This window comes from Bombina bombina, chromosome 3 (assembly GCF_027579735.1).
Source record: "Bombina bombina isolate aBomBom1 chromosome 3, aBomBom1.pri, whole genome shotgun sequence".
Lineage (NCBI taxonomy): Eukaryota > Metazoa > Chordata > Amphibia > Anura > Bombinatoridae > Bombina > Bombina bombina.
Window position 1 is genome coordinate 1,002,187,309 of NC_069501.1, and position 16,075 is coordinate 1,002,203,383.

The 16,075-nt window shown below is 36.9% G+C and overlaps 1 protein-coding gene across 1 annotated transcript in view; it reads right to left on the reverse strand.

Moving 5' to 3' along the window:
* Nucleotides 1-16,075, reverse strand: part of TAC3 (tachykinin precursor 3) — a 73,300-nt gene that overhangs the window by 44,818 nt on the left and 12,407 nt on the right. Inside the window, exon 2 of the mRNA XM_053705515.1 lies at nucleotides 8,632-8,734. Within this exon, the coding sequence (XP_053561490.1) occupies nucleotides 8,632-8,734 (103 nt within the window). The remainder of the gene's footprint in view (nucleotides 1-8,631; nucleotides 8,735-16,075) is intronic.

The window sequence follows — 16,075 nt, forward strand, 5'->3', positions numbered from 1 at the left end:
ATCTCCATAGTGTATTTTGTTTCCATCCCCTGCTCCACTTCCAATACTAGACCTTTCTGCTTATCAATTTCTATTTGTAGGCACTCAACCATTAGTACGATTAAGTCGAAGGAACATTTAGAGTATGCTCTCAAAGCGAGTTTTGTACAATTCGTTGTTAGCCAGTATAGTGGGTCTTAGTTTTACCCTTAAGCCTCTAGGAATTCTTTTGATCCTGTAATATTCTGCGAGTGTAACGGAATGTAGCTCCAGAGAAATCAACTTTCTTTTTGTTCTCTCATATTCCTTATTTAGATCCACTTCAACAACAAAATACACTATGGAGATGCTAAATGCCACTAAAGATGAAGTGGATACATTGTTACTGCAGTATCGTCAAGATTGACTACACCAATCATCGGGTGTACAATTGGTCACATGACTACAAGTCACGATCTCGTGAGTCACGAGACGGCCCACGCTGGAGGAGACCACAAGGAGCGTCCATCGATCAGGATAGAGCAGGTGAAGGCTTATCATCCAGGGAGAGAATTTTAGATTCCGGCTCTGAAGGAGACACCGAGGGGGAGGGTGGAAGCACTGCTCCCCAAAAAGAGCAGAGGATGAATACGTGGAGCTCCTGGAACCAATATCTGCAAATGCTGAGACAACAATGAGGAGGGATATACCGGCGAGGCATGAGGAAGTAAAGGTAACCGGACTGCCTAATTCTAATACCCCTAGTATTACTAGGGTAGGGTATTACTACCCCTGGTAGTAATGTTAACAAAGTAGTTGAGCATAATACAATAAATGAAAGGGCACTGCAAACTGGGCTATTTGATTTGAAAACTTTGAATCTGTATAAAAAATCCTCATATATACCTCCCACTAGTAATTCAGGTGTAGAAACCTTTGTGAAATTTGTGCAAAAGGATGTCACTGATTTAATGAAAAAAATTAATCTTAATCCTTATAGGAAACAACATAATTTAACTAGGGAGGAACATGAGGCTATTTTGTCATTAAGGAATAATAAAGATATCACTATAAAAAGTGCCGATAAGGGCCGAGCCATAGTGGTATTAGACACCCAATATTATATACAGGAGATCCTAAAGCAACTCTCAGATGGAGGAGTATATGACATTCTAGATCACAATCTCCTAACAGAGATACAGAAAGAGTTGAAATTGATCTTAGATAGGGCAGTTGAGCATAATGTTATTTCTAAACAAGTATATGATTTTCTATGGAATAAATTCCCAATAACACCAATTTTTTATATATTGCGCAAGGTCCATAAAAATGTGTCCTTTCCACCAGGGCTGCCTATTGTAGCCTGCACAGAATCTGTATTTTCCAATGTATGCACTTTCTTAGATAAAATTATTTTCCCTATTGTTAAACAACAAAGGTCCTTTATTAAGGATACTAATGATTTTTTAGTAAAACTAGCAGAGGTTGAAATAGAAGAAAGATGGTTTATCTTTTATTTGGCTGTAGTAAATCTTTACACTTCCATTCCCTATGAAGCTGGTTTGGCCACTGTGAAAGGTTTTCTAAATGAGAGTGAAATATACAATCCATTACAGATGGACTTTATTGATGATCTGCTAAGACCTGTGCTCTATTGTAATTATTTTCTTTTTCAAGATACGTACTATATGCAAAAATGAGGTACAGCTATGGGCTCCAATGTGGCCCCCTCATATGCCAATTTGTTAATGAGTAGCTTTAAAAATACATTTGTGTATAACAATCAGTCATTCATTAGCTGTTGTAAGCTCTGGCTAAGGTATATAGATGAAATTTGTGGCATATGGGGGGGCACATTGGAGACCTTATTACAATTTGTAGAAGATATCAATACATCTATGATAGGCATTAGATTCACACTCACATAGTCTGAACAGGAGGTTAGTTTCTTGGACACTATGATATATAAGCAAGGTACTAAATTGAACACTGATCTTTATACTAAGCCTACTGATAAGAACACCTTGCTTAGATTTGAGTGTTTCCATCCAGATACAGTTTTTAAATCTATGCCTAGGAGCCAGTTGTTACGCACTAAGAGGATTGTCAGGGATCAAGAAAGATTACCAGATAGATTAAGATCTATGGGTAATACATTTGAGCAAAGAAGCTACCCTAAAGAGATCATTGCAAATAGCATTAAGGATCTTGATAGGAAGAAGGTTCAGAGTAAGAATAATAACCGTAGATTGGTATTTGCCACATAGTATAGCGATCGAAGCAAGTATATTTTCCGGATAGTGAGAAAACATTGGCCCCTCCTATAAAAATATAATCCAGAAGTGTAATCCTCAAATTGCGCCCTATGCCATCGTATCGACGGGTAAAAAACCTTAGGGATAATTTGGTAAAAGCAGATGTGGGTACTACTAAACCATTAAATATAAATTATCTAACTACACCTAATAAGGGTTGTTATCCATGCCTACATTGTGCCCAATGCAATTCTATCATTAAAGAAAAATTCCTAGCACAAAATGATAAAAGAAAACAACTTACCAATAATGCCCTATATACATGCCAAACTGATTATGTAATTTACCTTCTTAAGTGCCCATGTGGGTTATGTTATATTCGTGAGACCACCCAGGCTGCCAGGGATAGATTCAGTCAACATAAAGCATCTATTAAGTCAAAGGATATGTCTTTACCAGTTTCTGCACACTTCGCACAGATGGGGCATATGGTTAGTCAGCTCCGATTTCAAGTATTTTATCATATTCCCATACATAGGAGAGGGGGTAATAGGGAATTAAAATTGAGACAAAAGGAAGTCTGGTGGATCAAGCGTTTGAACACATTACACCCCCATGGTCTGAATAGAGATTATGATCTATATTTGTTTTTATAGTTTTTTTTGTTGGGTATATAGTCTGGTGCCACTAGAGGTCACTGTCTAATGAGATTCTTTAGAAACCTGGATAGGTATGAGTTAATCCAATTAGTAACATAAGCTGGAATCTGATTGGCCCAGATACCCTTTTTAAAGTGTATGTTCAGTTGTTTTTAACTATGCATGATTAAGGACCATGTAGGTCCGAAACGTCGCTACTTTTAAGGTTGTGATATCCAAATAAAGAAAGAATGTTTCACCTTTAAACAAAACGTTTGTATTGTGGTGCTGTCACACTTGATGCATTGACTGTACAATTTGGAGCTTTTGCTGATACTCCACAGTGACGAGCACACAGTGTATAAAAATACCTATGGGTATAGTGCTGGACTCTATCTTTTTATTCTTTATATATATATATATATATATATATATATATATATATATATATATATACAGGGAGTGCAGAATTATTAGGCAAATGAGTATTTTGACCACATCATCCTCTTTATGCATGTTGTCTTACTCCAAGCTGTATAGGCTCGAAAGCCTACTACCAATTAAGCATATTAGGTGATGTGCATCTCTGTAATGAGAAGGGGTGTTGTCTAATGACATCAACACCCTATATCAGGTGTGCATAATTATTAGGCAACTTCCTTTCCTTTGGCAAAATGGGTCAAAAGAAGGACTTGACAGGCTCAGAAAAGTCAAAAATAGTGAGATATCTTGCAGAGGGATGCAGCACTCTTAAAATTGCAAAGCTTCTGAAGCGTGATCATCGAACAATCAAGCGTTTCATTCAAAATAATCAACAGGGTCGCAAGAAGCGTGTGGAAAAACCAAGGCGCAAAATAACTGCCCATGAACTGAGAAAAGTCAAGTGTGCAGCTGCCAAGATGCCACTTGCCACCAGTTTGGCCATATTTCAGAGCTGCAACATCACTGGAGTGCCCAAAAGCACAAGGTGTGCAATACTCAGAGACATGGCCAAGGTAAGAAAGGCTGAAAGACGACCACCACTGAACAAGACACACAAGCTGAAACGTCAAGACTGGGCCAAGAAATATCTCAAGACTGATTTTTCTAAGGTTTTATGGACTGATAAAAAGAGAGTGAGTCTTGATGGGCCAGATGGATGGGCCCGTGGCTGGATTGGTAAAGGGCAGAGAGCTCCAGTCCGACTCAGACGCCAGCAAGGTGGAGGTGGAGTACTGCTTTGGGCTGGTATCATCAAAGATGAGCTTGTGGGGCCTTTTCGGGTTGAGGATGGAGTCAAGCTCAACTCCCAGTCCTACTGCCAGTTTCTGGAAGACACCTTCTTCAAGCAGTGGTACAGGAAGAAGTCTGCATCCTTCAAGAAAAACATGATTTTCATGCAGGACAATGCTCCATCACACGCGTCCAAGTACTCCATAGCGTGGCTGGCAAGAAAGGGTATAAAAGAAGAAAATCTAATGACATGGCCTCCTTGTTCACCTGATCTGAACCCCATTGAGAACCTGTGGTCCATCATCAAATGTGAGATTTACAAGGAGGGAAAACAGTACACCTCTCTGAACAGTGTCTGGGAGGCTGTGGTTGCTGCTGCACGCAATGTTGATGGTGAACAGATCAAAACACTGACAGAATCTATGGATGGCAGGCTTTTGAGTGTCCTTGCAAAGAAAGGTGGCTATATTGGTCACTGATTTGTTTTTGTTTTGTTTTTGAATGTCAGAAATGTATATTTGTGAATGTTTAGATGTTATATTGGTTTCACTGGTAAAAATAAATAATTGAAATGGGTATATATTTGTTTTTTGTTAAGTTGCCTAATAATTATGCACAGTAATAGTCACCTGCACACACAGATATCCCCCTAAAATAGCTATAACTAAAAACAAACTAAAAACTACTTCCAAAACTATTCAGCTTTGATATTAATTAGTTTTTTGGGTTCATTGAGAACATGGTTGTTGTTCAATAATAAAATTAATCCTCAAAAATACAACTTGCCTAATAATTCTGTACTCCCTGTATATATATATAAAGAGTGCATGGTACACATTTCTCTCCCTGATTTGCAGTTTGTTATATTTTCTGCTGAAATCAAACAATAGAGATTGTGTGACATGCCCAATGAGATGACTGCATTCTTGTGGTGTTATCACTCATATCAATCCTCTATGCACATCTAAGTGACCATCACATGCAACATGCAAAAGAAAAAAGAAACTGCTATATTACGAGTCTTGCGCTAGCCTTAAAAAGCAGCGTTGAGAGGTCCCAACGCTCCTTTTTAACGCCCACTGGTATTACAAGCCTTGCAGGTACAGGTGTACCGCTCACTTTTTTTCCGCGACTCAAGCATACCGCAAATCCACTTACATAAATTTCGTATCCTATCTTTTCAATGAGACTTGCATAACGCCGGTATTACGAGTCTTGGAAAAAGTGAGCGGTACAGCCTCTCCTGTCAAGCCTAGTACTGCATTTAAAAGTAAGTAGTTAAGAGTTTTATGGGCTAACGCCGTAACATAAAACTCTTAACTAAAGTGCTAAAAAGTACACTAACACCCATAAACTACCTATTAACCCCTAAACCGAGGTCCCCCCACATCGCAAACACTTAAATCATTTTTTAACCCCTCATCTGCCGACCGGACATCGCCGCCACTTCAATAAATATATTAACTCCTAAACCGCCACATTCCCGCCTCGCAAACACTAGTTAAATTTTATCAACCCCTAATCTGCCGTCCCTAACATCGCCGACACCTACCTACATTTATTAACCCCTAATCTGCCGCCCCCAATGTCGCCGCAACTATATTAAAGTTATTAACCCCTAAACCTAAGTCTAACCTTAACCCTAACACCCCCCCTAACTTAAATATAATTTAAAATAATCTAAATAAAATTACTACAATTAACTAAATTATTCCTATTTAAAACTAAATACCTGTAAAATAAACCCTAAGATAGCTACAATGTAACTAATAGTTACATTGTAGCTATCTTAGGGTTTATTTTTATTTTACAGGCAACTTTGTATTTATTTTAACTAGGTACAATAGTTATTAAATAGTTATTAACTATTTAATAACTACCTAGTTAAAATAAAGACAAATATACCTGTAAAATAAAACCTAACCTAAGTTACAATTACACCTAACACTACACTATCATGAAATAAATTCCCTAAACTAAATACAATTAAATAAAATTATCTAAATTACAAAAAAAAAAAAATACTAAATTACAGAAAATAATAAAATAATTACAAGTTTTTTAAACTAATTACACCTAATCTAATCCCCCTAATAAAATAAAAAAGCCCCCCAAAATAAAAAAAATCCCTACCCTATACTAAATTACAAATAGCCCTTAAAAGGGCCTTTTGCGGGGCATTTCCCAAAAGTAATCAGCTCTTTTATCTGTAAAAAAAAATACAATACCCCCACCAACAATAAAACCCACCACCCACACACCCAACCCTACTCTAAAACCCACCCAATCCCCCCTTAATAAAACCTAATACTAACCCCTTTAAGATCACCCTACCTTGAGACGTCTTCACCCAACCGGGCAGAAGTGGTCCTCCAGACGGGCAGAAGTCTTCATCCTATCCTTGCAGAAGAGATCCTCCAGACGGCCAGAAGTCTTCATCCAGACGGCATCTTCTATCTTCATCCATCCGGGGCAGAGCGGGTCTATCTTCAAGACATCCGACGCGGAGCATCCTCTTCTTTCCGACGACTAACACTAAATGACGGTACCTTTAAGTGATGTCATCCAAGATGGCATCCCTTCAATTCCGATTGGCTGATAGAATTCTATCAGCCAATCGGAATTAAGGTAGAAAAAATCGTATTGGCTGATCCAATCAGCCAATAGGATTGAGCTTGCATTCTATTGGCTGATTGGAACAGCCAATAGAATGCAAGCTCAATTCTATTGGCTGATTGAGCGGTGAGCATAAACTGTGCGTTAGCACCGCACCCCTGTTACCGCAAAACTCGTAATCTAGGTGAAAGCGTTTTACAAGCTTTTCAAGAATTTCATAACTTAATGGAAGTAAAAGATATTCAGGCAAAATGTAAAACATGAAGGCTAATAGATTTAGAATTGATGATTAATGTGCTAATGTGTTTCCAGGTATCATACATTTTTAGGGACATTAAACCCAAAATGTTTCTTTATATATATATATTTTTTTCGAGATAGAGCATACAATTTAAAACAACAATCCAACAACAATCCAATTTAATTCTATGATCTAATTTGCCTAATTGTCTTGGTATCCTTTGTTGAAGGAGCAGTAATGCACTACTGGATGCTAGCTGAAAGACAATGACAAGAGGCATATATGTGCAGCTACCAATTAGTAGCTTTTAATTCTACCTAGGTATACTTTTTCAACAAAGGATACTAAGAGAAAAAAACAAATAAGATAAGAGAAATACATTAAGAAAGTTATTTAAAATTGTATACTGTATCTGAATCATGAAAGAAAGAAAAAGGGTTTCAGGTCCCTTTAAACATTAATCATTTGTGCAGTTGGAATTCTTTAACTATATTACATAGTTTTTTTTTTAAATTCAAAACCATTAAAAAGCTAAGTAGTATTTATCACAAGCTTTTCCAATGCACTTGGGGCCGGACACTGTCCCTATTCCTTGCTTTTTTCCCCAATGTCAAATGTTTTCTGCATGCTTAGTCCACATGTTAATTACAGTTGTTTAGTAACACATTCAATATTGCTCCTTTCTCACATTTGCAGTATAAGATTTGTGCATATGTTTTTAATACAATTACTCCAAATAATATGAAATTAATTATTGTGCTTGTCATGAATTGATATTACTGGTTCAGTGAGGAAAGAAAACTGCTTTTAAACACATTAGATTATCATCATCAATTTAAATTAAATAGCAATCATATTTTTTTACTTTGAACTAGTATAGTTTGCCTCCCAGGAAGACTGTAAAATCATTGTGAAAACTCTCTTTGAATGCCTGTAGAATGTTTGATCTTTGTAGTTTTTGCTGCTTTTGCATTCAAACAATGGCTGCTCTATTGGGCTAAAATGACTTCTACACAATCTTTTTGCATTTGAATTTGGATGGAATTGAAAGGGGACAAGTGTTTGCTGCAAGACCTAAAAATGTTTCTATATTTATTAGAGTGTTGTTTGAGTATTTATATTGTCCCATTTTGATAATCTTTCTGCTACTGCCTGGTTCCCTTAATGGCAGTGCTGAGACCTGCTGGACTCTCAAATGTACAACACTGTCTTACGTTTCCATAATGAATTGATGATGCAACTTGCAATGACTTTAAGTTTATCATTTATTCATTTCAAACAGAGATTTTAACATTGCCTCAAAAGTAAACTTGAATCAGATGGCAAGACGAGAGATTCAGACAAGACCATTACTTTCAACATAAGCGTCTTACACTGATGTGCCAATTAAAGCCTAATCTCAGAGACAGGGGTGATAAAGAAAGTCTCTGAATTGATATGGTCTTGCACCTGAGCACCTCTCTAGGAGTCATATTTATTACATGAATTCAATTTCAAATATATTGAGACTGTTGATATCAATGCTGGCTACCTAATATAAAAGTGATCCTGAATAAAAACATTAGATTATATATTTTATCCTGGTTTTAAATTATATCTAAACAACAAACCACAAAAAACAAGAATAATGTAAGTCAGAGTGTTCCACTGATTACTAGCTAAAAAAACCTACTTATTCTTTCTTTGTAAACAGCTAAATGTGTAATATCACCTGTATTTCTCCGGCCCATGAGACCAACAAAACCGTCATATGAATCTTCATTATAAAATCTCTTCAGGATTGAAGCTGGAAGTTTGTAGATATCTGAACTCTTCTGGAAAAGAACAAATGCAGATTCATTTAAGTGAAACAGAAATATAAATTGAAATAATAATTAGCTAAGGCAGTATCTCATATGAATATAGATAGATAGATAGATTATAAAATCATGGAAATCATTGTTAGTGTTATAAAACTTTATGTATTTATGTAAGAGACTAGTTGTATTCTTTGACAGTGCCTAAGATAATAGAAAATGGAGTTGTTAAATTTGGGGGTTAATATTAAATAAATAGAAGATCTGCAGTGTTTTTTTTATTATGGCTTAAAAGGGATTTTTAAATAAAGGACTGAGGGAAAAGTAGAAGGGGAACAGATCTAGGGAAAGATTAAATAGTGGGCAAAATAAAGTATGATAGGAGAAGGGAGAAAACCAGGGTTCAAGAATGAGAAAAGGAACAAAAGTATGAGAGAAAAAAGCTTGTGATAAAATGAAGGAAAGATTAGAGAGGGTGAGACGTGGGGATAACAGAAATTGTACAATGTGAAAGGAGGGAAAATGGTGAGAAAGGGAAGACAAAGAAAAACTGATGACATCTTTAAAGGAGAAGCAGAAGTAATGTAGACAGCAACTTAAATGGCAGACTATAGAGAACAGCAAGTGTAGTGTTTGTAAATCCAGGTGATTTAGAAATATATCTGACACAGAGTCCATTTATACAGCAACTAACTCCACACACTTTATTTCCTGGTTCCTCACTCTAACAACACTGTCCCCACCCCTGCTTCTTTGCAACAATTATATACATTTCTAAGTCAGAGCACAAACTAGGAAGAAAGCATTATATATTATATCACAACAAACACCATGGGGCCTATCTATCAGGCTCTGAAAGGAGCTTGACGGCCCGTGTTTCTGGCGAGTCTTCAGACTCGCCAGAAACAGCAGTTATGAAGCAGCGGTCACAAAGACCGCTGCTCCATAACCCTGTCCGCCTGCTCTGAGCAGGCGGACAGGAATTGCCACAATTCAACCCGATCAAGTACGATCGGGTTGATTGACACCTCCCTGCTGGCGGCCGATTGGCCGCAAGTCTGCAGGGGGCGGCGTTGCACCAGCAGCTCTTGTGAGCTGCTGGTGCAATGCTGAATATGAAGAGCATATTGCTCTCCGCATTCAGCGAGGTCTTGCGGACCTGATCCGCACTGTCAGATCAGGTCTGCAAGACCTTTGTTAAATAGGGGCCCATATCTCTCCCTTACTTTAGAAACATAACAGTTAAACTAAACATAAATATAACTATATCTATACTATGCCTAATATTTAGAAATAAGACAAACTATATTTCACATAAAAGAGTTGCATGATGACATTATAAAACATTATATGGAAACACTAATATTATTTTTCATAGTCTTTAAGGTATTCAGGAGGTCTTCTGTTTTCTCTGAGAGGGTATTTTCGATTAGTATCAGAGGACTGATCATGTGCTATGTTTTCTCCCCCCTCACTGCTCTCTGTGTTATCCATATTATTGTTATTATGTTCTTGAAATAATTTGGGTATATCAGAATCATCATCTTCTGCATCAGATAAGTCAGCGTCCTGTTCTTTGTGTAGTTTCTTGAAGAAAGAAGAGTAATTGTATGTCCATTTCTTACTGCAGTGATCATTGATCCTTGAATTCTTGTAACTGTATATGGGACAACATCATATAAAGTATCCAACTTGTGTCGTCTATCTTGCCAACACAGGACTCCAACAGCAAAAAGAGCAGATTTGGTGTGATAATATTTATCCGCATAAGCTTTCATCTTGGCTTTCGCATGACTGTCTTTTTGCATCAAGTCCTTGTTGAGTGTCTGTTAGTGAATCATTTATATCCGGAATTTTGATCCGAAGTTTGCGATTGAATAACAGCTCTGCAGGCAATCTGCCAGTAGTACAATGGGGAGTTGATCGATAGTCTCTCAGAAAAGAGTATACATGTTGTTTCCATGGTCTACCTTGCGCTGTAGTTGCCCTTAAAAATTTCCCCATAGAACGCATGAATCTTTCAGCTTCTGCATTAGCTTGTGGCCACAAAGGAGTAATGCGCCTATGTTTAAATCCAAGATATGAAGCAAATTTATTAAACTGAGTACTGTTAAACGGGGGACCATTATCTGTTTTAACAATTTTAGGAATTTCCGATAAAGAGAAAACATTGTCTAAAACAGGAATAGCAGTGACTGAAGATGATGAGCTGATAACTTTTACTACCGGGTATCTTAAATATTCGTTCATAACCACCATCAAGTGATCTCCAGTAGGTAATTGGCCATAAAAATCTATACTCACATTGCACCATAATGCTTCAGGCAATGCAAACATTTTTAAAGGTTTTTTTGAGCTCCTGGAGTTGTGGCTGGACACACAATACAATTTCTCACCAACTCTTCTGCTTGTTGATCTATTGATGGAAACCACACTTTATCTTGTAATAAACTTTCCATTGTAACTATTCCATGGTGACCTTCATGTGCTAAGGATAGTACTTGTTGTTGTAAACATGTCGGAACAACTATTCGATTACCTCGTAAGATAATACTGTTGTCATTAGTCACTGACAGCTAGATTACGAGTTTTGAGCGCTATAGAGAAATTAACGAATGCAAAAAAAGATGCGTTATTTAATTTTCTATAGCGCTGCCATTATAAGTTTTCAAACATACGCCTTTTGCGTGCGATATGGTTGCATTGAGCTCCATACCGCACACAATCAGAGCACTGCTGAGACGTGCTCATGCACGATTTCCCCATAGACATCAATGGGGAGAGCTGACAAAAAAACCCCTAACACCTGCGATCGCAGAAACAAAAGTTCCGTAACGCAGCCCCATTGATGTCTATGGGGAAATAAAAATACAGTTTAAACCTAACACCCTAACATAAACCCTACATCTAAACACCCCTAATCTGCTGTCCCCAACATCGCTGACGCCTGCCAACAGTTATTAACCCTAATCTGCTGCTCCCGATATCGCTGCTACCTAAATAAAATTATTAACCACTAATATGCCACTCCCAATATCGCCGCCATTATACTACATTTATTAACCCCTAAACCGCCACCCCCCACATCGCAACAAGCTAAATTAAACTATATTAATTCCTAAACCTAACCCTAACGTAACCCTAATGTAACCCTAACCCTAACGTAACCCTAAACCTAACCCTAACACCCCCTAACTTTAATATAATAAAAATATAGCTAATTTAAATTTACAATTATTAACTAAACAAACCTATTAACCCCTAAACCGCCAGCCCCCCCACATCACAACAAGCTAAATTAAAACTAACCCTAACCCTGAACCTAACCATAACCCTAACCCTTAACCTAACCCCCCCTAACTTTAATATTATTAAAATAAATCTAAATTAAATTTACAATTATTAACTAAATAATTCCTATTTAACTAGGTAGACTAGTTAGTAAATAGTTATTAACTATTTACTACCTAGTTAAAATAAATACAAACTTACCTGTAAAATAAAACCTAACCTGCCTTACACTAAAACATAACATTACAAAAAATAAAAAACTTACCATTACAAAAAAAATGAAATTATAAAAAAAAAATAAAGATTAATCCTATTCTAATACCCTTAAAAAAACACCCCAAAATAAAAAACCCTACTCTTGAATAAACTACCAAGGGCCCTTAAAAGGGCCTTTTGGGGGACCCTTAAAAAGGCCCTTTGTAGGGCATTGCCCTGAGATTCTTTTACTCCAAAAAAATAGAAACACCCCCTAACACTATACAAACCCCCACCCCCCAAACTACCAGGGGCCCTTAAAAGTGCCTTTTGGGGGGCACTTAAAAGGGCCTTTTGAAGGGCATTACCCTGAGATAAACAGCTCTTTTGCTAAAAAAAAATCCACCCCCTAGAAATATACATTACACAAGTTAATAAACAAATGTTCAAAAATAAAAATTTATAATTCTAATTCTAATACCCATAAAAAACACCCCAAAATAAAAAACCTAATCTAGAATAAACTACCAATGACCCTTAAAAGGGCCTTTTGTAGGGCATTACCCTAAAGATATCAGCTCTTTTATTGAAAATAATTTACAAAGACCCACTAACATTACAACCCCCCCCAAACCCACAAAATAAAAAAAACTATCTAAAAAAACCTAATCTACCCATTGCCCTGTAAAAAGGGCATTGCCCTTAAAAAGACATTTAGCTCTTTTACTGCTCAAACCCTAAACTAAAAAATAAAAACCACCCAATAAACCCTTAAAAAAGCCTAACACTAACCCCCTGACAATCCGCTTACAGTTTTTGAAGTCCCGCTTGAACAATCTTCATCCCGGAGTTAAAGTCCTAATCCAGGCAGCGAGAAGTCTTCATCCAGGCGGCCTCTTCAATCTTCATCCCGGTGGTGACGTCCTGATCCAAGCGGCGAGAAGTCTTCATCCAGGCGGCATCTTCTATCTTGATCCCGGAGGCACGGAGCGGGTCCACCCTGAAGACATCCGGCGCGGAGCATCCTCTTCATGCGGTCGCCGCCTCCGTACACTGAATTTTCAATGCAAGGGACGCGATTCAAGATGGCGTCCCTTGCATTCCTATTGGCTGAAAAATTTGAATCTGCCAATAGGAATTAGGGCTGCTAAAATCCTATTGGCTGTTCAAATCAACCAATAGGAATTAAGCAGCTCTCATTCTATTCGCTAATTTGAATAAATCGAATTAACCAATAGAATGAGAGCTGCTTAAATCCTATTGGCTGATTTGAATAGCCAATAGGATTTTAGCAACCATAATTCCTATTGGCTGATTCAGGGCAATGGTTAACTTAGGTTATTTTAGATCGTTTATTTATTTGGGGGGGTTGGTTGGGTGGTGGTTTTTACTGTTAGGGGGGTGTTTGTATTTTTTTACAGGTAAAAGAGCTGATATCTTTGGGACAATGCCCCACAAAAGGCCCTTTTAATGGCCATTGGTAGTTTATTGTAGGCTAGGTTTTTTTTTATTTTTTTAATTATTTTTTTTGATAGGGCTATTAGTTTAGGTGTAATTCTATTTTATTTTTGATAATTTGTTTATTTTTCGTAATTTAGTGTTTGTTTTTTGTAATTAAATACTTTTTGTAATTTTTAGAGTGTTAGGATTTTTTATTGGTAGTTTAGTTTTATTTAACTGGTAGTTAGTTTAATTTTAGTTTAAAATGATTTTTTTTAGGGTAAATTTTAATTTAATTTAAGATAGGAAAATTGTAATTTTAAAGTAAGGGGGTTGTTAGGTTTAGGAGTTACTAGTTTAAATTAGTTTATTTTATTGTGGGGGGCTTTCGGTTTAGGGGTTAATAGTTTATTTTAGTATATTTCATTGTGGGGGCGGACGGCAGATTAGGGGTTAATAATATTTAAATAGTGTTTGCGATGCGGGAGGGCAGCGGTTTAGGGGGTAATAAGTTTATTATAGTGGCGACAATGTCGGGGAGCGGCGGAATATGGGTTAATACATTTTTTTAGTGGCAGCGATGTCAGGAGCGGCAGATTAGGGGTTAATAAATGTATTATAGTGTTTGCTATGCTGGAGGGCCTCGGTTTAGGGGTTAATAGGTAGTTTATGGGTGTTAGTGTACTTTTTAACACTTTAGTTATGAGTTTTATGCTACAGCTTTGTAGCGTAACACTCATAACTACTGACTTTAGCTGGCGTTACGGATCTTGTCGTTTTAGGCTGTAACGCTCACTTTTTGGCCATACCATAAAACTCGTAATACCGGCGCTATGGAAATCCCATGAAAAAATGTAATTTTTATGTGTGCGGGACTGACGTTGCAGGACAGGCTAAAAGGTACAGCTATACCGACAACACTTGTAATAGCTGCGGTGCTGTTTTAACGCTGAAAATGCCATATTTTCAGCGTTTAAAGCCGCAACACAAAACTTGTAATCTAGCTGTGAGAGTTCTTTGCCAAATCTTGCAAATGAATTCAACTCTTTTCCATGTATTTTGTCAGAGTCAGCTGTGTACCATGTTCCATTACAAACTAATACAGCAAGTTTTTACAGTATAGGATCAGCTAATGTTGCTTGTTGTATTTCTTCTACACTCAATGCTTTAGGTATGGCATGATTAGTAACAAAATTGATATATTCTTCTGCATCCATGGAACTTGGAGAACTTGTGAATGAATCTGTTGATATAGGATGTCGAGACATATAGTCTTCTGGGTTCTCTTTTCCAGATTTATAGACCACAGTAAAATTGTATGGTTGTAGCCTTAAACCCCATCTTTCTATTCTAGCGTGCAATTTGGATTTTTGATTATTCCAGATCAACTGTAAAGCCTTTTGATCTGTGATCAGTGTGAATGGATAACCATATAAATATAAATGAAAGTATTCACAACTCCAAACTATTGCCAGAGCTTCACGTTCGGTTTGGGAAGACTGTTTTTCCACACCATTTAAAGAACGGCTACCATAAGCAATGATATAATGCTTGCCTTTGTCTCTCTGCGCCAGAACAGCACCTAAACCAACAGGGCTAGCATCTACTAAAAGAATAGTTTGTCGTTAAAGGTTAAAATAGGACATTGTCTTGTCACTGGTCAAACTCTGTTTCAATTGTTGAAAAGCGTGTTGTTCAGTTTCAGTCCAACACCATGGCACACTTTTCTTTGTTAAAGGGACAGTAAACACCAGAATTTTTGTTGTTTAAAAAGGTAGATAATCCATTTATTAATTATTAACCATTCCCCAATTTTGCATAACCAACACAGTTATAATAATATACTTTCTACCTCTGTGATAACCTTGTATCTATGGCTCTGCAAACTGCCCCCTTATTTCAGTTCTTTTGACAGACTTGCATTTTTAGCCAATCAGTGCTTGCTCTTAGGAGCTTCACGTGCCTGAGCTCAATGTTATCTATATGAAACACATGAACTAATGCCCTCTAGTGGTGAAACACTGTCAACATGCATTCAGATTAGAGGTGGCCTTAAAGGTCTAAGAAATTAGCATATATACCTCCTAGATTTAGCTTTCAACTAAGAATACCAAGAGAACAAAGCAAAATTGGTAATAAAAGTAAATTGGAAAGTTGTTTAAAATTACATGCCCTATTTAAATCATGAAAGTTTTTTTTTTACTTGACTGTCCCTTTAACTCTTTTAAAGGTGTGGCAATAGTAGAAAAAAGGGATAAATCGATAACAGTAACCATCCCTAGCAAACTTCTGACTTCACTGGAGTTTAAAGGAGGATTTGCATTCTGAATTGCTTCCACTTTCTTTGGATCTGCTAATATACCTTCACCTGAAAAAACAAATCCATAAAATTATAGTTTAGTTTTGTTAAATTCAAACTTACTACAATTTAAG